Here is a 24,912-nt window from a genome sequence, read left to right on the forward strand (position 1 = left end):
TCTGTGCTTCCTCCAGGAGCCACTTTAGACTTCAAATTCGCGACGGACTTCAATTTTCTGTACAGTGTTCGTCAAGAGTTTACTTTTATGCATCTAAAAAACACTGCATCCTTGAAGATTTATTCTTAAATTTAACCAAAGCAATATACCTATTATGCACTTGAATTTTATATATTACAAATCTTTATGATACATAGATTATTTACATTTGTGTTGAAATGAGGCATATTTAACGAAAATGTTGATTAATTGCCAAAACACAAAAATAAAATCAATATTTACTATGACCACTCTTTGTTGCAATATTTGCTTTCAAACACTTTTAGAAAAACTGCACTTTTTTGCTAATATGCAGTAACTTACGAATTTTGATTTGAAAATTCTTTCTTTACTGACATTCTGCTATTTCCTTACAAATGATCAGTTTCATGCAAAGCTTACAAACCAAATAGATCATTTGAGACTACTGGGTGAGAGTGAAAAGGATACATCGCGCTTCTTTATATTTTTCACGTTATAATATATAATACATAAAAGTTAAGTGCATAATAGTTGTACTGCACTGGTTAAATTTAATTTATATCTGTTTCCTTTACCTGCCCACTAAATTTTGTCCACAGCTGCGTCCGTTGGATCGATCGTGGATTCAGCAAAAAAGCCTACCTGTATCATGACGAAGAGGGGTATGTAGAAGCTGCCCAGGGTGGCATAAATCTGGTAGTAGAAATTTTGGCAGACCATGCACTGCGTAGGACCGGTCTCGGAGTGAATGTATTGGTTTCCCATTGCCAGCAATGGTGGCAGGCTAATGAAGCCTGCTCCTAACCAAACCAGGGCGATGTAGAAGGCCATCCGTCGCGGCGTCCTCTTCACCCCGTACTTCAGCGGTTTCGTTATGGCGCAGAATCTGCGACACAACGCTGCATTTGCACACGGCTTGCTAATCAAATACGTTACGATGGCTGATTAAATGGAACAGGCATCGATGGCGTTAACGGAAGGTGCAAGAAACTACTTCCAATAACCTAGGACGTATTAGCAATAAGTAGCGATGATACTCTTCATTTCGTTCCATTTTCTTTTTTACTTTTCACTTTATTAAGTAGCAAGTATCGATGATGTTCTTTATTTCGTTCCATTTTCGATAGCACTAAAAATTTGTGGAATTATTTGTGGGGAGGTTTGATATTCGAAACGATGTGTAGCAACTTTTATAATCATCGCAATACTAAGAATTAACCGAAACACCTGATACAGTAATGATTCTTAAAATGAACGTCGTACAGTGAAAGTGAATTTTGTAAAAGGATTAAAACAGTATTTTTTCCCCCGGAAAATCCAAAAATACAAATTTATAAATGATATATTTGATTTAGTCGGAGTTTAATGCATCTGATGGAGACTCGTTTTAAAAATCATTGCTGTCTGGTCACACGTCGAGCTTGTGATAATAGCGATACCACTTACCGATCGACGGAGATCATGCAGAGGTTCAGGATGCTTGCCGTGCAACTGAGCACGTCGGAGATAACCCAAAGGTCGCACATAAATTTGCTGAAGGACCAATTGCCAGAGATCTCGTAGAGCAACGCCATCGGCATCACCAGAATCGCAACGCAGAGATCGCTGAATGCCAAGCTCACCAACAGATAGTTGCAGGGTCTTCTCAGCTTCCTAACGAGGCACACGGCGACGCAGACCAAAATGTTGTCGATCACGGTCACGACTATGATGATACCAAGCACCAGGGCGATGATTATTGCCTGGGGAAAGAAAATTGAGCTGTTAACCGGTTTCCAGATCTACATACAAAGTTGAACACGTTCTTAACATATGCCCCATATTTTAGTCCAATTACGAGATTTTATCTTCATCAATAGATTATTGACAATCAGTCCAGATGCATTTCAGTGATTTAAAACGAAAAAAAGTACCTGGAATGTACCCCCTGAGCGGTCAGGGTTGGTTCTATATGGTTCTCGCGAATGTAACATTTCAATCGAATTGTCATGCATGTAAACATGACACTAATCCGCTCGTATGTGATAGCACGATGCAAACAATCGTAGTTAGATACCGGATAATCATGGGAATGACAGTATTAGTTCCCGATTACTCTGTGCGTCACAGCGATTGGTCCCCATATCTCAGGATCCCAATCCGTTTGACTCCGCCAATCAGATATATCTGAAACAACCTGTCTAACCAAGACAAGCTATTAACCCTTTCACAGTCCAATCTGTCACGGACACGGTTCAAGCGACGCATCCCAACTGCTTAACCTTCAATAAATGTGGGACGGTTTATCATGCTGGTATCGTCTATATTTCCTCTCACTTTCTGTATGAAGTTAAAGTACTAAGTATGCACATTCAGAATAAAATTATTGAACATTTTTGTACAGATTTTTAAATTACGCGCGTTAAGAAAAAATATGCGATATGAAAGAGAAAGATATCTCACGAACAAACTTCAAAACACAATTTTCTATACATACAATGCAAAAATTGGAAGTACGTTGCCTCGTATCAAAGAAAAAGAAAGATACTTGACAAGTCATGGTAGAAATGGGTATACATAAAGTTTAGTGTTAAGAATACTCAGGAATCCCAACTTGACGCACTGTATACTTTGATTTCCACCGAAACTATGGACTAGATACGCTTAAAATTCAGCAGAAATTCAAATCGCTTCAAAATTAGTTAGGAAACTTTATGGTCGGGGAAGTTTTGGATATACCGAATATGTTGTACAACCTAGGAAATTCTTAGCTGCAACTTTCCCTACGTCCGGCTCTATAAATTGAGAATCATTCTATAAAGCGTTTCGATATCGACTCCCCGGCTCTTCTCGCCTTTTAATTCCGAGTTACGGGGAATTTTTACACGCATACAGCAGGCTGAAATGCCAACGAACAAACGACGCGTATCGGACGGAATTGTTTTCTTATCGAACGAACGTGTGCATCCTCCTTTTGCCTCGGCGGAACAGAGTTATCTGATTCAAACGCTGTCGGTAAACACACTTATTATTGCTTTCACTGCGAGCAACGATCGAACGAATGTTCATTTTATTCTGAAATAGATATCAAGTGACATTTAACGTACTGTTGCTTTTTTAGAAAGGTTTTGCAACTGTGTTGACCCTTTGCACTCCAGGAATTCACTTTTACAGAAGTGACTGGGCTACTTGAATGCAATTTTAAAGAATATTCAAATTCTCCTTTCTCCCCAGACAAATTTTTTATTTCTTCATTCGTTGATTAGGTTTGGGTTGCTATACGTAAACCTTGAATCTAGGTATGGTAGAATTTATTTGAAGGGTTAAATAGTTTAACTTTCAATAGTCAACAAATCTAAACTTAAATGTTCGATTCACACAGGGAATAGGATGAGGGTTAATTTTTTGTTTTTAAAACATTTAGTTACTACTTTCTTTATACAGAATAAAAGAGTGTACACTAAAGGATTAATTGTCATTTCCCTGTTATGATATTTGCAACAAGATCGATTGTTTCTTTCGATTTAAAATACGATACTGTCAGATAAAAATCATATTGTGAGTGTATCTTCTTTTCACAGTTTTTAACAGCACAGCAAAATGATAAAAACATTATCTTGAACAACGAGCAATTACTACGATTTGTTTTAATCTTCTCTGGATTTATTTACAGAAAAGTTTGGACCAGTGTCGAGGGAATTCGACGAGTAACCCGAATGCTTTGCGACGTCGCGAACACAACGAAATTATCGTCGTAATTGAATTGGCTGGCATGCAAAACCGTACAATTTAATTCGAGATAATCTTTCGCGCTGCGACAAGCATTTCGAAACGACTCATCGTTGGTTATTATATTCGACGCCGGCTGATTTTCCGCGATGGACACTTTCGTTGGAAAAATTACGCGGTTGCCGCGGTACCACTTGTGTACATGTATCATTGGATTTGAGCGTTATTGCTCCCCGGTAACAACCCATTGTACGTTATTTCCATGCTGGCCGAGTCCGTCGAGCACGATAACAATCGGGAAAATCTGCATCAGCGGCGAACCAGGGAAAATCCAGAGATAAATGGTTCGCCGCGAAAAATGGAAGAGAGGGGGAACAAAGTTTCTCTTTGCGGGGGCGATTAAATCGGGCCACTTCGACGCGATTCGATTGAAACTGTGACTTGTTTGTAGCGCGGCGGTTTATGTTTTTACGTGACCATTCAAACGCGCGGAGTATTTCCAAGTTGTACATTCGATTGTTAAGGGGCCATTGAGTACAGAACATTTTTCTGGTCTTTTAAGGGATTTTTAATATGAACATTTTGTTTTATGAATGTTTAGAATTTTTTTTCGAGCGAAAATAATCAAAACTGAGTGAATTGTATGGCATAGTTGATTGAATGTTTGCTCAAATCAGAGTTTAGAGCAGTGGAAAGATATCGGTGGATCAAACTGCGTAATTGTTTTCATAAAAGGATGCAAGAATCATTTATTTCTTACCGATGCATGAATATTGAACGTGCGCCAACATGATGAGCCAATAACCTACTTTAGACACACATGATTCAAGCCTACACGCGCTCGATATTAGCTGCGACAAAAGTGTGCCTGTCGTTGAACACGGTGACAAATAAATAATCATTGACTATTAATAATAACGAGGGAGGCCAAATGAGCGACGAAACTTTGATTTTTCAGAACGCTATAATATTTAATTTGTGCCACTTTTCTATATTAAGGGAGAAACCATCCCTTTTCATTGCAAATTACGAAAGATATCGAAAAAAGATGGGAATAAATACTATACCGAGAATATAACTAAAATACTGTCGAAAGAATAATTTTGTACTGTTTTGGGGGAATATTAGAACGATAGCTTTACGTACAATAATTTACAGTGATTATGCATTGTTATACATCGATGGATTTAGAATAAGAATCACGTTAAGTTACATATAATTGTCTAAAAAGCTTGAAAAATTTATTTAATCCTACACTTACGATTCACTTATCGATCGAAACGCATACATTGTAATCGAAGTACATAATTTAGTGATCAATATGCATTGCACTTGTCGACGATCCCGTACGATACTCCAAAATCAAACATTATCGTTATAAACTATGTTCATCATGAGCTCTCGATATTCTCGGTGATATGCTCGAATTCGATCGTTATCAAAATGAAGGTTTTTATTTCATTAATAATTAAAATTACATTTGGCAAACTGTAAATGACAAACTGGGTGTACCTTAATTACGTTTGCGATAATAACGAGATAAATGGCGAATTTCGCGTTAATTTCTCGTGTATGTAATAAACTCAGTCGGTGGAAAAACGATTTAAATGTATGTGAGCCTTCAAAAGTCGCTAATATATCAAATATTTTAAATTAATAAATATTAACAGCAGCTGTATCGAAAAGTGAAGTTAATTTACAAATTTTCTCACACAATTTTATTGAAATATATTATTAAATACGTGGCATTTCTTAATATTTGTACGACTCTGTGCTTCTTATTCACGAACAAGGAAACACCAAATTCTAATTATCTAAAGTTGGAATATATCTCATTGCTACATACTCCAATTTTAATAGAATTGATTATGATTGAAATTATGTTACAAATTGATGTATATACAATTTCTTACCAAACCAATAATTAAATAAAATAAATAATTAATAATTTAGTTTGTGTATATCTGTTTAAGTGAAACTATTAATTTCGAAAAATTGAAAGAAAGAGACGCGTTATCAATGGATAAGTTTCAGTTACAATTTGATGCAAAGAAGCTACAAGCAAAAACTCAATATTTCGTAATCGAAATATTAACATTCTGTGTTGCTTGAACGATTGAAAATGCTCGGTTAAACAACGTTCAGGTAAGAATGATCCAACTGCGTTAACGATACAGTCCATTCGAGAAGTTCAAACACTCTTATGGTCGAGAGGTTTAACGGACGAAAGTTCACTGTATAAAAGTTCAACCAACTTACCAAAGGAAAGTTCAACAGACTCACAACTATAAGAGTTTATCACCAGCAACCCGGAAAGTTCCATTCTACCTTCACTCCAAAGTTCGATTAGTTCTAAAGTTCAGGCGCAGAAATTTTTTATGTTCGATACGTCAAACGGTGGGACAAAACGAACTGACCACGATCTAAATACGGTTTTCGTATCGTGAATTGAAAGATTGTTTGTAAGAAGCGTTTATTACCTCTCTTATGCAAAATTTAATTCTCTTTAAAATTTTTCTCGAACTAAAACTTTTCTCGATTACAATTCTCTCCATCTTCGTAAATCGGAAAGCAAAAAATTGTTAATATTTTACTTCGATTCATCCTCTTAACACAATGAATAGATTGTATAGATTTTAATTTGCCTTGCAATTTAACAAGCATTTATTTTTTTTTCATTAATTGATCTCCTTCTGTTTAAAACGACACAACTTCAACTATGTACTTTTGATAAATTTTCTAATATTTTCACGTAAGATTTCTCGAAATAAAAATATTCAGAGCACAATTAAAATTACAGAATCTTTTTCGCCACGTAAACCTTTTTTCTCACTATGCACCGTTCGATTTGAAAGATCGATTTGTAGTTCCTATATCCAAATCTATGGCGGGGATTAAGGATAGCGATGTGGATCAGGTTTCTGATACGAACGTGATTTCTTCGCTGCTTTCGAGATTTCGAACGCCGTTTCCAGCTAAGTCTCTTCCACAAGCACCGTGGCCATTGCCTCGATTAAATATCCAAGGTTGGATCGCTACCACGACGACGTTTCGAGCTGCTCATGCGTCATTTACAGAAAAAGAATCACCGAAGCTCGTCGCGGAAGAAACTGATTAGGAACTTCGCGCAGTAGTCGGGTCTAACTTTGATCGAACGTGGTCGATGTAATGGAATTCTGAAGTAGATTAAGAATAAACAGAATTAGGACTTGAACACGAATCAGTAACAGTACTCTACCACATTTCTTAAGTATTCATTATCGCAAATTAACAACCATTTGCTACGCACTCAATTCCTCCAACGATGTACGGGGGTTAGCAAAGAATGTCGTTTCGCGACGCACAACGCGTTTAAGGCTGCAATTCTCGTCGCCCTTTGTCACGGGAATTTCCACGCGACAGAGATGGAAACGCTGTTTAAAAGAAACGAAAGGAATTTACAATCCCGATACGAGGAGTTATAAATAAAGACGGGAAAGGGAGGTCCATCGCGTTACGTAAATAACTGGGTTTAAGATCCTTGCACTTGGAAGCGTATAAATTACCCATTTAACCTCCTCAAGGACACTGGCGCATAGTAATCCCGTTTCCCCGGTAGTTTTACGGTTTCTTTTTGCTTCTCGGAGTTTAAGAGTCCCGTCAATAAGTTCTCGACGAATCCTGAATCATGAATTTTTTTAAATAAAACGTTTTCTTGTGTATGCTATCAAATTCAATTAAACGAAAGCAAAATTAAATCGAGAATGTGAAGTACAATTATTTCGTTTTCGGGATAATTTCGAAAATTTAGTACGCGTGCAACGAAGTATAATACGACGAGGACGTTAGTACAAGCAGTGAATGATGGACAAATCGTATGCAATCGCACGCGTGTCCCATGCAAATTGAATTCAATTATGGGCAGAATTTATTTCACATTCTTTGCTTACGTTTGTGTATGGAATTGTATACAGATATAACTTGATAAATTGGATAGTCAAAGGCGATATCCATTTATTCAAGGAAGGTGTTCTCAATTTTTACGAGATGTTACATGGTTTTATCGCATAAAATAGCTTCCTTGTTCGCTCGATCCACGAGAAAACACCTATGAAATATTATCCGCGAGAAGATTGATATTTTCTATAGATCTGGCTTATTTTATAGGCTATCACACACACCATGACACGATAAAAATAATTCAGACAAACTCAGAAACTGTTCAGTGTGTTAAAGAATGTTAAGTCAATATTAAATGTACAAACAAATTTTTTGTAAAAATCGAAACGAGATCAGCTTTTCGACGTTATCACTAAAATAAAGATTATTTATTTTTTCGACTAAAATATTCCACAGTTTCAAATAACGATTATTTTTTTGATTATTTCGTTCATAATATGGTAACTATTGGTTTTTATTTCAATTACTATTATAGTTTTCGTAAGGAATCTTATCTTATATTTGCCTCGTATTATAGTCGAACAAGAATAATTACAACCTTCCTTGAAATTTGCGAATAAGGAACCGCTTCCTTCTAATCTGCCAACGTTAACTAAACTAATTATATACTTATCGTTAACAGCACGGTTTTCAAAGTTCCGACCGCTGGAACTTCGACGCGCGACAGCGCTCGATTTGTTCTTGTTACAAACATACCCGGCATAATTATTCATGGTCTTTGCGATAATCTTCAGTCAATGATCTCGGGCGTAATATCGAGGATTCATAATGAGCAAAGTTATATTAACTCGAATGGGGTTTAGTGTGATGCATGGGAATCGGAAGATTCCAACTGTGAGACGTGCATAAGCTTACTATAACTTAGAGTACTCCAGATTCTTAAGCTAACATTCAGGAGAAAGTATTTCGAACGAAAAATAAAGAAAACAGTTAGTAACGATAAAAAGTATTATTCAAGTTTCGATTATAGGTATGCTATGAAGGAAAATCAAGCGAATTATTAGTGCTCGAGTAATCTTTGTTAAGAAAATGTTGTTCTAAAAATGTAGCTTCTAGAAAAATTCTAATAATATAATACTATTAAACGATATCATCAAGATACATCAATCCTTTAATACACCATTATTAAGTATGGATTATTACCTTCAAATTGAAATAAATACATTATTATTCATCAATTTTTTCCATATTTTATACTTTTAATAATTTAGTAGATTTCTTGATCCTCATATATCGGTGAAGAATAGAAAACGTAATTTGAAATAGAAACCATGTCAAATAAAAATAGCAGTGATATAATAAGACCATGAAAAACAAGAAAAAACTACTTTGTAAATAGAAGTAAACACAGTGTAATAAACAATTTTCTTTTCATTCATCACCATTATAGTGCACGAATAAAAATGAAACTATAATCCCCACTGTACCCCAAAAAATTTGAAATAAAATATCGCCCGTACTATATACTTTGCCACAGTATAAATAAGGCCTGATAAATAGAGTTCAGTTGTGGTTAAAAGTTTAAAGGATCCTGCAGGATGGACAAAAGTAAAGGAGGAGGGAGATAGGGGTGGAAAGAAAGTAAAGCGGGTCTCTGGGGCTGCCATAAATCTTACCTGCGTGGCCGTGTATCGGGAGTGTTTGCCAGGAAAACCTCCAAAGAAGTCGTCGGTGTCATTTGTGGCGTTAGTGGTGAAATTTAGAAGCAAGGTGCCTTCCGTGGTGATTACGTCCTTCCCCTCCATACGACCCTAGTCGGCAGTCCGGAGCATCCGAAGCGCCCTCCTCGACGACGGCTACGTTATGCTCCTTCTCTCCTCTCGACCATGGGATTCCAGGGAGGTTCAGGCCATGCATGGGAATCTTCTCTCGATTCCACGACCTGAGGTCCGCCTCAGCCGATCATCGTTACCGTTTGCCCGATACTGCCTTTGCTGGCCTGGAATCACATACCAAAGCGCCATCGATGAACCCACAGACTATGTTCGCGTTAGATAGAGCACGTTCGCGAGCCACCAAAACCCAGTGTTCGAGAATACAGTCGATCGGTACGGGAAAACAAAATATCGTATACCCCATAAACGAATTAAAACAATCATTTTTTTTGCGATCCATTCGTCTCCAAAAAGCTGTCAATTATCTATCCAAAACATTGCAACTTCTCGATAGTCTAAAATTGCTCGAAATAAAAAAAAATTATCGTCCTCATCGTTGCTCTTTTTACGTCTGCTTGTGATTCGATATAAGCACAAACGTGACATATTATAATGATAATTTGTGCTGAAATCTTCTACTTGAATTTCTGATACTTTTAGAAATAGAGGTTTGCAGAGTCTCGACGAAGATAAGTTAAAAAGACTTTGGCTCTGAGACAGGTTAAAGAGCTTCATCTCATTCGCTTATAGATAAAAAGTTCATGAGATAATTGTATCGACTTCTTATCACGACAGAGAGAATAGAAAACCTCACTACATATAAAACATCGACGACCAGAATTTAATATTTTTACATTTAATCAACAATTAATGGTTTCCATCAATATAGAAGACATCTTCGTTCGAGGTAATAATTTTAGCAATGCAAGTTTTAATAGCACATTGAGATGCGCTAATATTTTCGTATAACTTTGTAATTGCTCGAATAAGTTTCCGCATGATCGTTTGCTTTCATAAGATCGACATTAGGGAAAGAAGAGAACGTGGAAGAAACGCGAGGATGCGATCGAATAGTCCCCCGGGGTCGGGTAATTAAATTCCTAATTGTTTTATTGCCGACATCATTGAGACGCTTCCATCCACGGCGATCGTACCGCGAATTGGAATCGAAATTAAAGGAAAATGTTGGAGTAATAAATCATAGGGGTGGTATTGAGTCCAGTTCACGTTTCGCCGTTCGGATTACTCGGATTCCAGAAATTGCTCGATGGTACGCGGCCTGTCTCTATGACGGGAACCAGGAATACTCGACTGGTTGAAGGAGGTGTGGAACTGACAGCCGTTAGGTGGAAGAAAAATATTCGACTATGGAATGCAACTCCGTAACCACGCTATACCGGCTTAATAAATTGCCAGCACTTGTATTGGAAATTTCACATTAAGAAACGCGATCTTTTGCTCTTCCACCAATAGACACGGAAGCGTTTAGCTAATTGTATTAGCAAAATAGATGCAAATACTTGTGAATATCTTAACAAAATTGAATCGATTTCATCCTATGCAATATATGATCTCATAAGGAAGAGAAATGGTGAATATTTTGGCTCTTGACACTGTGCCAAAAATCAGATACAATCTTGGAAATCTGTAGAAGCGAGTTGAAAGAAAAATGGTTGAAAAAATAATTATCTGCTTCTCTGATAGGTCATTCTTTGCCAGAAGATTACCTTCCTTGCTAAAAAATATAAATGAGAGGAAAGAGCTGTGTTTTATTATAGTATTCCAAGGTTATTAAAGCTTTTTCCTAATATTCCATCTAATAAAATTTCTAAAATTCGTATATTATTCTATTTCATAGTTGTTATATTTATGAAACGCGTACAAGTTGAAAGCAATCTTATCAATCTGTTAATCTTTCATGGTATATGTTTCGTAGTTAACGACAAAAATAATTAGAAAGTAAACGAGCTTCGTGAAATGGTTCTGGAGGAACAACATGCGTGAAACTGATTTAATTATAGATCCATCCGCGTCGATAAAACCTCTGTGATCGCTCGAACCAATCCCTTTTTACCCCGTTATCCATTACGCTGAGACGTGGTGTAGCGTTCAGCGTCGTTAGGCAGCCTAATCTGATCCTAAATCGGCTTACAATCCAGGAGGTTCTCAACGCAATCGTTGACGTTACGCTACATTGCAGCCATTAATTACACAACATCCTAATTGTTGGGTTCGATCGCTGCTCCGTCAGTCGTGGCTCGATCTTATATTTATCATCGATTTCTAGATTACTTTCGTACCAGAGCCTATAAATGGCGATTAAAACTATTTCTCAAGCATTTTCCACTGAACACTGGCATTTTAAGCAAATTAATTTTCTTTGTAAATTGTCTAATGAGGAACCAAATGTCGAAACGTAAACAGAATTAGAAACGAAAATGTTTGAAAAGGAAAGAGCAATATTAACTCTGTTTAAATTAAAATTGAAAAGAAGCATTGGACAGTTATGTTTCCATTTGGTGAAGCAACTATTGTTTCCACAGATTTGTGCAACTTTAACTATGGAACTTGGATGACAAGGAAATTAGTACAATTAAGTGGCATTCCACGATGTACTGAGACATACCAATGACGATGAAGGAATAGGATGTAGAATTATTTAATTCATAAGAATGATAGTATAGAGTTCTAGTGTCCTAGAAATAGAGATTAGTGTTCTAATATATTTAGGTGGCTATCCACAGAATCTCAATGAAAGTTTCGACACAATTGTTTGACATCTGGTTCCAAATTACGTGTATTTTTACCTCGACTCGCAAACTGTCGAAATTGCCATTTATCTGGCAATATACGACAAAAGCCATTATTCCATGTTAAATATAATGGGAAATGTTGGACATCGGAATTGGGGACAACAATGTAGAGAAGCAGTTACATATATTATATATTGGACTGTTCCAAATCAATTTGGTGGTCATCAATCACCGATTTAGCCTCTTTCGTTTGGATCTCCATCAGGAATTTAAATTGATATAAAAATGTATCGTTGAAACGTAACAAAGAAACTGAAAAACATTTTTGAGGCATAAAATGTGACAGAAGTCTTCATTCTCTAACGTTCAGATTAATTTAGAGAAATATTGTTCCTTTACACGAATGAAAATCCAAAGAAGTTTGAACTTTTCTCGGTTTTTTAAGAGTTCATAGATTTTCACATCAGCAAGATTAGTAGATGATAAAGTTTCGCTAAATATTTTCCAGTTTCTTTCGAACAAAAGTGCAGCTTCCTTTTTTATTGCAACGTTGTTGTTACAGAAAGTGCTTTGTACGATGATTCTTGCTTTAAAATACCTGACGCAGCTTGAAAAGAAGAAGAATGTGTTTCTCGCGAACAAAGGACGGAATACAATTATTGAACAGGGCTTATTAAATTCTGATCCGTTCTTAGCGCACGAGTGAGTTGTTTGATGGCGAGTTCCTTTGTTATCGCAGCGTTATTGTAAAAGCATCTTGGGTACGCTATTCGCGCGCGTGTGTTACGAATTGATTAATGGTTACACAGAACGAGATATCTGGAACCAGGCCTTTGGAGTAATTTACCAATTATTGGGAATCTGGAACCACCATTGTACACGTTATGGCGCGTTTTAAATTATATTGTTTTCATACAAAAAATTTAACTACCGAGTAATACATTTCTTAAAGTGTGTAATTCAATCTGATCATTCTATATTTTTATTTACTAAATAAATAATGGCTTTTAACAGTCTAATTCAATAAGGGCCGTACATCGAAACCTCTCAATTTATTTGGTTAAAAAAGTTTTGTAAATTAACGGTACGAAAAATTAATTTTATCTTCAGTAATAAGAAAGTTATAGTCTTTCGAGCTTTTCAAACTTTGTTATCGATTCTATAAAATAATGAGAAAGCATTGAAATTCACACATATTCATAATAGCCTATATTTAAGGATATTTCGCGAATCAGGATACGGCTTTCAAAGGAGTTTCCACCTAAAAAGGGTTTAATTCAGATAATTGATGCAACGTCGAACGCTCAAAGGTATTATAATATATTAACAAAATTCGGCTCGAGGTTGATAGAAATTTCGTTCAAAGTGAGCTGGCTGGATTCCTGTAATGCTTCATAATCGGTCCAAGTATTAACGTTATAATTGGGAGTTAGAACAATGGGACATTATTAAACCGGCGATCGTGCATACCAAATTGAACAACAAATCAACCGTGGAACGCGAAATCTTCGAAGCAACAGCGTCGATTGATCGTGCTGTACAAGGGCCATTCAAAATGTGTCTACGATATCGATATTCCCAGTCCAAACAATAGTTTCGAAAATTGAAGCTTTCCCGGTTCTTTTTTTTTTTACACCAGAGAAAGAATACACCTCTGTCCAATATTTGTAACTTTTCATTGGTTTCGATTTATACCCACATAAGCTCCCTTTGTCCCTTTTTTTTTATTCTGTCGGGGATTGACACAGTTGTAGAATTTTTTCAATGGGTTCCATTTGGACAAATTAAATAACATTTTTCCCAAGAAATTCTCACATTATAAATGGCTTTAATCGATACTTGCAAAATTCAATTATTCATACTTCAAATTTTTGTACCTTTCGTTCGAAATAAATATTTATGTTAGTATATTGTGCAACAAGTTTTGCTTATTTTATGAATCATTTTTTAATATCTAAAATAGTACCTTCCATCGGTTTGAACTGTTATTACATAAATTATAAAACAATCATTCCAAATAAATATTCTTTTAAACGAAAAACATAAACTGTGATAGAATTTAAAAAAAAGAATTAATTCTTTCTTTCAACGAATGTCTTTAAATATTAAGGATGTCAAAATAATATAAAAGTAAAAATATTTCGTTCTAAAGTGGATTTAAAGTGCATTTAAAACAATATAGCTTACTAAAATAAATGTTCCGTTAAAGTATCGTAATATCGTGATCGATAACAGATTGTTTTGCAAGTTCTAGCATAACTGGGTAATGGTAGATAAACCTAAAAATTTTTTTACCTGAGAAACTTTAATTAATATTCCCCGGTATAGGTAGAATATGAATAGAGTCACGGTATAAATTGTAGCAACGAGTTCCAATTCTACTTAACCCAAAATTTCCACTGCATCGCGATTCAAGTGGGTTGCGTGTGAACCTAGTATTAGCATTAATATAGGAGAAGATCATTCGGCAATATATCAAATCTAATTTTCCTGCATATCAAACGCCAATGAATAACTACGTTTCCTTATTATGCAGCAAGCGAAGGTTGTCCATTTATTATCGAATCGTGTCCTTCTCCATCGTTAACGCGAAGCTTGCAAGAAACGAGGATCCGATGGACGATATTCCAAGAAAATGCAGCGTGCACGTATGCACGCGGTACTTGATAGAAATGAGATTTCGATAAACGATATCTTCGAATAACGAATATTTAATCCGACAATGGCTGCCAGAAGGTTAAGTAGAAACGCTGATCCTTCGAAGGAAGCTGCACAGGAGCCTGCGAAGTCTCTAACTAGGTCAGAAGTTTTCAGCATATCTGCCACGCGTTACAGAATTCTATCTTTCTAAATTCTCCATCCAATCGTCAGATCTATTTTATTTCAGATATTGTTGCAACCTAGATTCTCAAATCCGTGAATATGTACTAAGTTTTCCTAGTTTTCTACAAATGGTGGCAACCTATATTTCGACACATATAAAATTTTACGGTAAAGTAAAATGTATTGCCAGCAAACGTTTAGATGACGCCACTGTACAGTGACAAATGTTGCCATAAATAGAATACAACATCCTTGAAATGTTTCAAATAGATTTACGGGAGAAAGAACGCTATGATACAAATTACCGTACATATTGCTCGTAAACACAACACGGAAAGACTCTTTAAACGTTTCTTAAACAATGAAGTGTTTAACAAAATTTTTTAGCAGTTTAGAGAGGAAAGAGTTAAGAAAAAGCGATCGTCAAATTTTCTGTAGAGAGACATCGTTGGTTCAGCGAGTTTCCCGAGGTAAGCCTAAAAGGACATTGTCACGAGAAGACTAATTTGCGAGGATGACTCGTAAAATTTGTCCGAGGGACGTTGTTTCGTGACGAACCGTAGTTCACTCGAAAGGTGACTGAAGTTGATTGACTTCCTGATGTTGGAGAGCGTGTTTATGTATTCTGCGCGAGGGTGGGACGATCTCGTCGCAATTTTAAAGTTTCAAACTGTGGGATTCGTGTAAAGGAGGGTCGATGGCTTTTCAGTCGCGTATATTTTCTCATATATTAAGTATCAACGATCATTCGCGGATGGTTAGACCTGTCGAGTGAGTAATAATTGTTAAAAATATTTTAACTGGAATATTAGAACAAACAGAATATTTTATGGAGAGCCTAGATAGAACTTCGAATGTTACAATAAATTCTCGAGTATTAGGATTTATAGTTTGTTAATTAATCTTTACGCGATACCAAATAAACATTGTCGACTTCTTGAGTCTTTAAAATTCATAATATCTCGAAAATAATTAATAACAGATGTTCGCTAAGAAAGTCGAGCTTCCTCTAATGTTTTTTAAACATTCACGAAGCAACGTATCCGCCATCGTTTAAATGGGTCGAAGCTGACCCAGATCCTAATACCAGCTAAATTGTTCAAGGATTATCAGCCTCCGTCACATGTATTAAGCGTTACACCGAAAACGCATTATGTATTTGAGCTGCATATTGCGAAACTCATTTGAAATTCATTCCGAATACGAGCAAATATCAAACGAGCTTTTAGTCGGAATTACTGCAAACTAACAGAGGCAAGAACGTCTCAAGCGCGCTTCTGCTGTTAGTTACTTGGAACCTTGCATATATGACTGAACTTCCGGCGAACTTCCCGCGCGATTAATTACAAGTTAACGGGCGCAAGAAAATTTCAAGCAATCTTTCGCCACGTAGCTCGGTTAAAAATCGTGCAAGCTTTGTTCGACGATGTTCATAATTCTTGGAGAATTCAATATTTCAACGAATCGCGCGCGAAAACTGGTTCGAAACTAGGCTTGAGGCATCTTTTAGCAATTGGGTGCGTTCGTTACTTTATTTGCTATGCAACAACAATGAAAAACTGTCGATTTCTAATCGTTGGTGGAATCAGGATGGGAATTTCAAGCGATGAGTTACGAAAATGGGGGTAGAAATGGGTCAGTGAAAACAGACACGATTTTGGGGTGGTTGTCCACTTTGATTTAGACAATCGTAAACTGCATAAAATTTCTTCCAGTACTTATTTTTACAGCCACGTTAAAATTCAAGAGTTTCAAAGTTTCTTTCAACATTTCAATTTGAGAATTGTTGAGAATTGTCAAAGTGTCAAAACTTGGACTTCTTACGAACGAATGAAGTTTGCTTGTACACGGTTTTGTTAAGAATGAGTAGATCTGCTATCTCGATCGACTCGAATTAATAAAGAGCACATCTTGAAGAAATAGTCGAGCGGACCGGTGTGGAATATGATCGTAATAATTCCGTCGGGACACGTGGAGAGCGTTTCGGGGGATTTGCGAAAGGTGCGAACGAAAGAGCTACCAAACCCGTCTCGGTTATTCCGTTCCTTTATTTCCAACGCTCGGCAGATTACTTCGGCGATATTCGGGCCGATCGATGGGAATGCACGCGAAAGGTACATTACGTGCCACCGTTGAAATAAGAGGAACTCGTGTTACAACGACACGCTAAGCAGTTCTGACTAACGTTGAACCTTTCCCGGTATACGTACGCCTCTGCTGAGCCCGAGAAAGTTCGGTTACCGTGAGCGTCTCCGGATGGGATTAGACGGTGAGATTGCTGTTTATAACTTACTTTTAAAATGGCTAACCGGATGGCCACGTGCACGCCGGAAACCGTCCAAGATAACGCGGAAATATTTTTTACACGAATTTTTTACGCTGTCACGACCTTCCATAAAACGAAATGTCAACGCGTACCTCGTTCAATTCGTCTCGAGAGGAGCTTTAACCCTTTGCACTCCGAATTAGATTTCAATCTTGTTACCAGCTGCTCCCAATGCTTTTAAGTGTTGTATTTGAAATTTACGTTGATTAAAAAATATTATATTTTGTAATGTTCAAGTGTATATCTCTTTGGTTTGGATTTGAAAAAATGTCGAGTGGGATTCGACAAAGGACTGCAGGGGGTTAACATAGCGAAGGAAATATAGCATTTCACTAAAAAAAAAACACACTTGACCTTGAAAAAATCTCCCTCATTACTGCAGATATTAAAAAAATTATTCTGCCGCATTATGTCCCCCTTCGTACCTAATTTTCCTCTAAAGTCAATATAGAAAGAGCAATTTACTGTGGAATATACACATTGTTCGTTACAATTAAAATGATAGTTAATAAATCGTATTTTTGGTGAAATCCTGCAACTGAGCAACGGGGACCTTAACTCAACAAAAGCATTAATTATTTTGCTTCTCTTCATTTTTTCGTAGAATCCATACATTTTCATCAGAGCGCTGTCGTAAAATATCGCTTTACACTGAGCACACGAGGAATGACTAATGGCTGTTCGTGCTTATTCATTTTCGTGTTCCGTGTAACCGCAACGGTTGTCGTGTGTTAAACGTTTCATAGAAGGAAACCATATTTTTTAATTTGCCGAAAGTCGTATTTGCACATTACGGGGGAAGGAAATACGCGAGTCGATGGACGAGACGTTCGAAATTGAAATTCCCTGCTTCCATTCGCTTCGATTTCGTATTAGATGGCAAATATTACATATTTACATGCTACTCGAATAGAAGATTACTAGTTATTTTCATTTTATTCAAAAGAAATTATTTTCTAGTCTAAGATTTTAATACGATAACATACTCAACAATAATTGCTTCTGAAGTTGACACACTCTGTGCAATATTACAAAATTTCTCATATTCATATGTTAACTCGAAACATGATTAAATATTTTAAAAATGTCCTTCCAACTTAACAAGAGACAAATTACTGTTTATTTGTAATTTGTTGAACGAAAATTCGAATTCGAATTACAGAATGGAATTATATCTCGTCAGTAACGAAACACTTAACCGAGTAACGATTTAATTAATTCACGAATAAATTGTAATACGGTGTTTTTATTTGGAGTGCATTGTCCGTCCATCTCACCCAGACACGAATGACGTGGCTGTCAAAGTATCGAAATATTTTTATCATCGTGTACTTCGATAGAAATAAAAACCAATATCTCTCGTGACACGATAAAATATGTCTTCCGTTTTTGGTTGTCCAGGTCCATCCATGTTTCAGTGACACGACGATCCACGCGTTAACAGATTTTCTCAAAAGAATCGTAAAATTATGGGCGAAACGTGTACCTGTCTTTTATTATTTACGATTGTTTCATATTCTCTGGAAAGTCTGATAAAAATTTCAAAAAATAAACACTATTAAACTAAAGAGAAAGAGAAAGAGGTCTCCCGTGAAGCGTTGAAACGCTCAAGATCCCTCACAGCCTATAACATCCCTGATTCGAAGATCACGAACGACTATTCCCTGGAGCACTCTAACCAGGGGATTATTGGACTCGAAATAACTATCTCTCTCTTCATTATCCGAGTCATAAAAGAAGGAGTTTGGGAGCCCCACTCGACTCTAGCGTACAACGACTGTAAGGAAGTTTGCTTCAAAGTACATCTGGGTCTTTCTTACTCGAAGTCTATGGAAAAGCTTCTCGAGGGACACGACCCTTACTGTAACATTACATACATTACTTGTTATTAAAGAATTTATAACATTGGACAATTTTAAATAGCAATTATTTACTTGTTAAGTGTGAGCAAAAATATATGTATTTGCCAAAAATGATTGTAATTGGTCCCTGCAATCGAAAATAATTTTTCCAAAACGATTTGACATTTTTTAATTTTGCCGAAAAATTTGTCCGCCTATTGGAATTTTTTTCTCGAAAGTGCGTAGGAATTCGGGGTATATGTATTTGCCAAAAATGATTGTAATTGGCCCCTGTAATTGAAAATAATTTTTCCAGAGTGATTTGAAACTTTTCAATTTCGCTGAAAAATTTCAGGGGAATAGATCGACGACTGGTCAGACATTTCAGTAATTAATTTTTTTCTCGAAAGTGCGTAGGAATTCGGGGCTATATGTATTCACCAAAAATGATTGTAATTGACCCCTGGAACTGAAAATAATTTTTTTAGAACGATTTGAAATTTTTCAATTTCGCCAAAAAATTTGCCCAACTTCCTGAATTTTTTTCTCGAAAATGCGTAGGAATCCAGTGGTATATGTATTCACCAAAAATGATTGTAATTGACCCCTGGAACTGACAATAATTTTTTTAGAACGATTTGAAAAATTTTTTTCGCCGAAAAATTTAGTCAGCTATTCGAATTTTTTCTCGAAAGCCCGTAGGATTTCGGGGGTATGTCTATTGACCAAAAGTGATAGTAATTGACCCTGGGAACTAAAAATAATTTTTCCAGAATGATTTGAAATGTTTTAATAACTTTTTAACGAAGCCTCAACCAAGAAATTGATATTCTCGATTTTCGTGTTATTTGGGTGTCTAAAAACTCCCGTTAAAATCCTTCCCAGGCCGAACACCCTGTATATTATAGAATAACTGTTCCACTTCACGACAAAATGCTTCCCGCCGTACGTGGCACGGTAGTTGCTCATTACCGTTTCCCCCGATGACCACCCGGTAGAAGTGAAACATTACGTGCCCGGGCAGCATCGTACGATTCCAAAGGCACCGAGCCACGATCTGATAAACAACCTGACACGGAGTTAGATCGAACAGTGTTTACGGAACCGGTCGCCGGCGAATTGTGCGGCTTGAAATCCACGAGTTCCCCGGCGATGATGAAACGCGGATATGCGAGTTCCACGATGTTGCCCCAGCTCCCGACCAGCCATAACGAACGGTTTATGAGCTACCGAAATGAACCGGCGAGCATCGACTAGCCGCGCCGTTTCACGGTCTTCGTTTCTCCGGGGCCACGATTTCGCGCGAACGTGAGCACACTCCGAAACGGGGAGGTAATTTTTGAAAACGTTTCCACCGACGCCTCTGGCACGTACGGCACCGGCTCGATACACCAGGGAAACGATCTCGTGTCTGGCTTCAGAGAGCACTTAGCTCTTAATGTATCTGCGGCTGGTGGGCGTGCTGTTTGGAGAATCGAGCCGGCAACGGGTTTTAGTTATGTAGCTTCTGCGATATGTTATATATGGTAAACAAACTTGAGAGGCTTTTAAGGGACTGCGCGGAAGGTTCCCGGGTAGATTGGTTGTTAGATGCTTAGCACCGAAACTGCGGAAACGGGATCAGCTTTCAGCAACCCGATCCCTTCTACATCTTTCATTACTAACCGACGATTATCAATTCTTGTCCAACAGCTATTTACTTAACGATTATACCTTCGTTATTCTATCGTTCCAAAGCGTGCACTGTCGAAATATCCCAGGAATCAGATTCTATTTTATTCTATAAGCCACTGTACAATCTTGCTTCTTTCGATAAAGAATCAGGTCTAAAGAGAACCTGTACTTCTCTCACAAGTACTCGACCACGTATTCCTATTGTTGGGAATTCCAACAGTTATTAGCATACCCCTCATTTAGTTAATGTTATTTTAAATTACTTAATTAGCTATTCGACAAGTATACTTCGTGGTAGAAAGAAAATTGCCGTATTATAAACGCGTTAAGCACCATACTTTGGTACCACCCTCAGTGGGTGGGATTTCGAATATGTGAGGACTGGCCCCCACGAGGGATGGACAGGGGTTCGATTGGATACACAAGGTCTCCACCTATCTTGGAATCTGTATAAAATCGTGGGGCATAGGACTTTCCAAAATTAGAACACTTCAAGAATAGTTAGAACATCTTAAGAACCCCATAAGAATCGAACTGAGAACATTGAAATTACACTGATAACATATGTACATATTTGTAAGTAAATTCAGGTGTTTGAACTTCTATTTACTAAATAAATGGCTCCACGAATATAGTGGGAGCCTACATACACAGGGTGTCCACAAAGATTGGGATCAACTTTTATACTCCATGATGAAAGAGGATTTTGGGTAATTGAATCATCAGATATCTATTAAAAGGTACAATTTATGTCTAAAGAACATTGTGGATCTATAATTTTGTACATAACGAGTGCACGTATATTGTAAAATTATATCGAGAGAGCAAAGATACAGTACTATTTATTTACGGGAATACATTGTCCCACGCGTGATCCCGTTTTCGCAAATGGAATCGTTACGATTGCGTTCGCATGGTCCGTTCAAGGTGTCGTATGAAGTTTATGCGAGGAAAGCCGTGGCGGCGGCCGGCGATTCCAACGAAGCTCGAACTTAAGGGTAGTAAAGCGCTAATTAACGTTGCCGAGTCACGGAAGGCTCGATCGTGACCACGAATCGCACACGCGCACACAACCAACGGCTTCGTCATTTTCTTTGTCGTGCACCCGCGATAGCGGTCCTATCATACCGAAAGCAAACTTCGATCTGGTCGCCACTAAATTCTCGGAATCGCCATACAACCCCTCGCTGTTTCAGCCGCCGCGCGAATTTACCCTCGTATCTGCTCGAGCTCCGTGCAAGTTGATTTTTTCCCCCAACGCTAATAGGAAACGCAGGAAATTTATACGGTACGCGGGTTCTTCGAATTCGAAAGATAAAAATCTCGACGCAGTTCTGGTAATTTGACGAATTCTGGTTGTAAAATTCAAATTCGATCGATTTTCGTGTGAATAAAAATTTCAATTCTTTCTGTATTGTATTTAGATTACAAATCAATCTTTCACGATTTGACTTTAAGACGACAAAATGTACAAAATTATTTCAAGAAAGTCTCTGATAAAATTAAGTTTTAACAGCTTATAAAATTCTCTCATTAATAAGTATTATTTATAATACTGTATTAAGTTATATATTGCAAGTAATATAATACAAGAGAAAATGTTTTGAAAATGCAAGTAACACGTTTGTTAAACTAATTTTCTTAAAATAAAATATAGAATTGTTTAACATTTATTTAACGAGAAATGTAAAAAAGATATATCTCAACAGTTGTTAAACTTCGATGATAAATAGATTAATATAGAGATATCTACGTTATCCAAATGTTTTTCTGTTAAATTTTATTTTAGAAAACACTGCATGAAAGGATCTTTTCCAAGGATGAAACCCAATTAAATGATACAGCAAGAACAGACGTTATTTTCAGAATCTTTTACATTCTTTACGTCATAAGGTCACTTCTACGAATGTTTTAAAAACTTTGGGGGGTGATTCGTCGATGCTCCAACAAGGAATTATCTCTGAACGAAAATACATTCCGGAGGAATTTATCGATATTCACCGTCGTCCATCCGAGGCTCGATTTTACTTGGATCGAAATTCCCTTGGTCCCCGAAAATAGTCGGCGAATCCACCTTTTTCCGTAATTTAAACGTAATTCAAGAATAACGTTTTGACTACGGTATAGTCGACGGAATTTGCGGGATTGCGTTCCACAAGTTTTCGTACCTGTTCCACCGTTCGAGCGAGATTGGAGCCCTATAATTTCCGTACTAAGTCGGTCAGTCGCGATTCAACTGATATTTACATAGAATATATCTTGTTCGCTAAATTACGTGTTCACTGGGTTATCGAACGTATGATTTAAATGCTCTATTTACTCGCGTGGTTTTAGTCATAATATCTTTTTTACGGAGAATTTCTATTCCAGCGGATATCAAAGGATTTCTAAAGTCTTGATAAAAAGTCCAAGAAATTTAATCGATGTCCGTGCGTGTTTTATTAGTAAAATACGCCACCGATCTCGAGACTCGAAGCTGATTTTTTGCCTCGTAACGAGGAACTTGTGTGTTCGATCGATCGATTCGACGCGCCTCGTCGCTGAAATTTTACCTTTGTGGATGTAACTTGGCTGCGACATTGGTCGCGAGACTTTGCGGTTGCGCTTGAACTCGCAAAATGACAGCGTTCAAGTGTTACGCAGGGCTTTGACAGCGCTTGTTCTGGTCGTGAAGTTTCTTGCCCGTTCAAACTGTTAAAACTGGTGAACGGGCACTGCAAACATCGACTGTACTCAATATCCCCGATTTAAAGTGACTTTGTCAGAACATTCTATGGATACAGATAGGAAAAAGTGTTATATAAACGTAAATTATTATATACTGCATAATATTCTGCAGGTTTAAAATGTTCATTTTAGTGAAGTATAAGACGAAGATAAAATGACTGAGAATACGTGTCGAATACGTAACACTACGAAAAACTAATCTTATTACATCGAGTCATGTTGTACAACTATTGTAAAGATACCCCCCAATAACCTGCAATTTGTTTCCAGCTGGGTATTCAATGCGTTTACATATTCCCCCTGGAACAGTAACTGCAAATGCAAATAGAATGATGTTTATTTTTTGCAATTCTCCTTGCATAAAGCGAGCAAAATGTGCAAGAACCCACAAAGTAGATCCTATCGAGCCACTGAACATTTTTCTTCGTCATTCCATTCCGTCCGCGACGAAAAAGAAGCTACAAGCGATACCAGTTACGTGACTCGACCTCGATGGAACGTATTTCGCGTAAACACGTCTCGACGAACCATCAACACACAAATTCCCAGCTGCTGGGGATAGCAATGGCCACGGAGTTTATGACGCGGACGTAAAAATTCCACTTAAAACTTGGAAAAATTCAGTCTGTGTTTACTGGCCGACGGCGATCAATGTATCGTGAACTTACGAGGATCTCAGATTCGCCGGATATAAGGAGAGGATACGATTGAAACGAGTGCTTTACGAACGAAATCGAACTCAAAATATATATCACAGCGAATCCAAGCAGATTCTAAGATACTGGTCGTTTTTATAAAAGAATAACTTTGAGAATTAAAATTCATAAAATAGAGGATCAACTTTATTTTTGGTCCAAATTGTACGTTGGCTGATAACTGAAATTTTGGGAAGAATACTATATTTTTTGTGAACTAGTTGGTAGCTGGGAATGAAAAATAAATTTGATATGAAAATGTATCTGGAGTGATAAATAAAAATCACTGTAATACTGTTTCAAGCCAGATTTATATATCGATAAAGTCCTTTAATATATTTAATAGGATAATCGATGGACCACGAATAGCAAAGAATGTTCTTGAAAAATTATGTCAATTTTGTTAGGAAATTTTGTACATTGTAAAACTTGGTAGATGCGAAATTTGAAATTATCAATGAATATTTTAATGGGAGATTAAACAAATTATACAGCGACGGTGTAATGGCTTTTACGAAAGAAGGGAATGAATTGTCGAATGAGAAATGAATGACGATTTCTCAGTAAATTCAATGGCACGTAACATTGCTTTATGTTCCACTAAAATATTAGGCACGAATTTATGGGATGATTTAATACAAGAAAATTAACCTTGAGACGACCACCCGGGGTCTATTAGGGACCCCACCTTGTCATTTCGTTAATAACTTACAGACCTAATTCAATTATTACTTGCTATGCCAGGTAATC

The 24,912-nt window shown here is 37.0% G+C and overlaps 1 protein-coding gene across 2 annotated transcripts in view; it reads right to left on the bottom strand.

Annotated features, from left to right (window-relative positions):
* The window catches only part of LOC122399330 (5-hydroxytryptamine receptor 1), a 128,341-nt gene that overhangs the window by 101,452 nt on the left and 1,977 nt on the right, over positions 1 to 24,912 (bottom strand). For both annotated transcript variants that reach the window (XM_043399942.1, XM_043399940.1), the window contains exons 2-4: positions 9,285 to 9,607; positions 1,468 to 1,763; positions 664 to 907 (exon numbers count right to left, since the gene is read on the bottom strand). In XM_043399942.1, coding sequence (XP_043255877.1) covers positions 664 to 907; positions 1,468 to 1,763; positions 9,285 to 9,413 — 669 coding nt within the window. In that variant the 5' untranslated portion in view covers positions 9,414 to 9,607. The remainder of the gene's footprint in view (positions 1 to 663; positions 908 to 1,467; positions 1,764 to 9,284; positions 9,608 to 24,912) is intronic.

The sequence above is a fragment of the Colletes gigas genome, unplaced genomic scaffold (assembly GCF_013123115.1).
Source record: "Colletes gigas isolate AHSC1104 unplaced genomic scaffold, ASM1312311v1 Colletes_gigas_Sc00013, whole genome shotgun sequence".
NCBI lineage: Eukaryota > Metazoa > Arthropoda > Insecta > Hymenoptera > Colletidae > Colletes > Colletes gigas.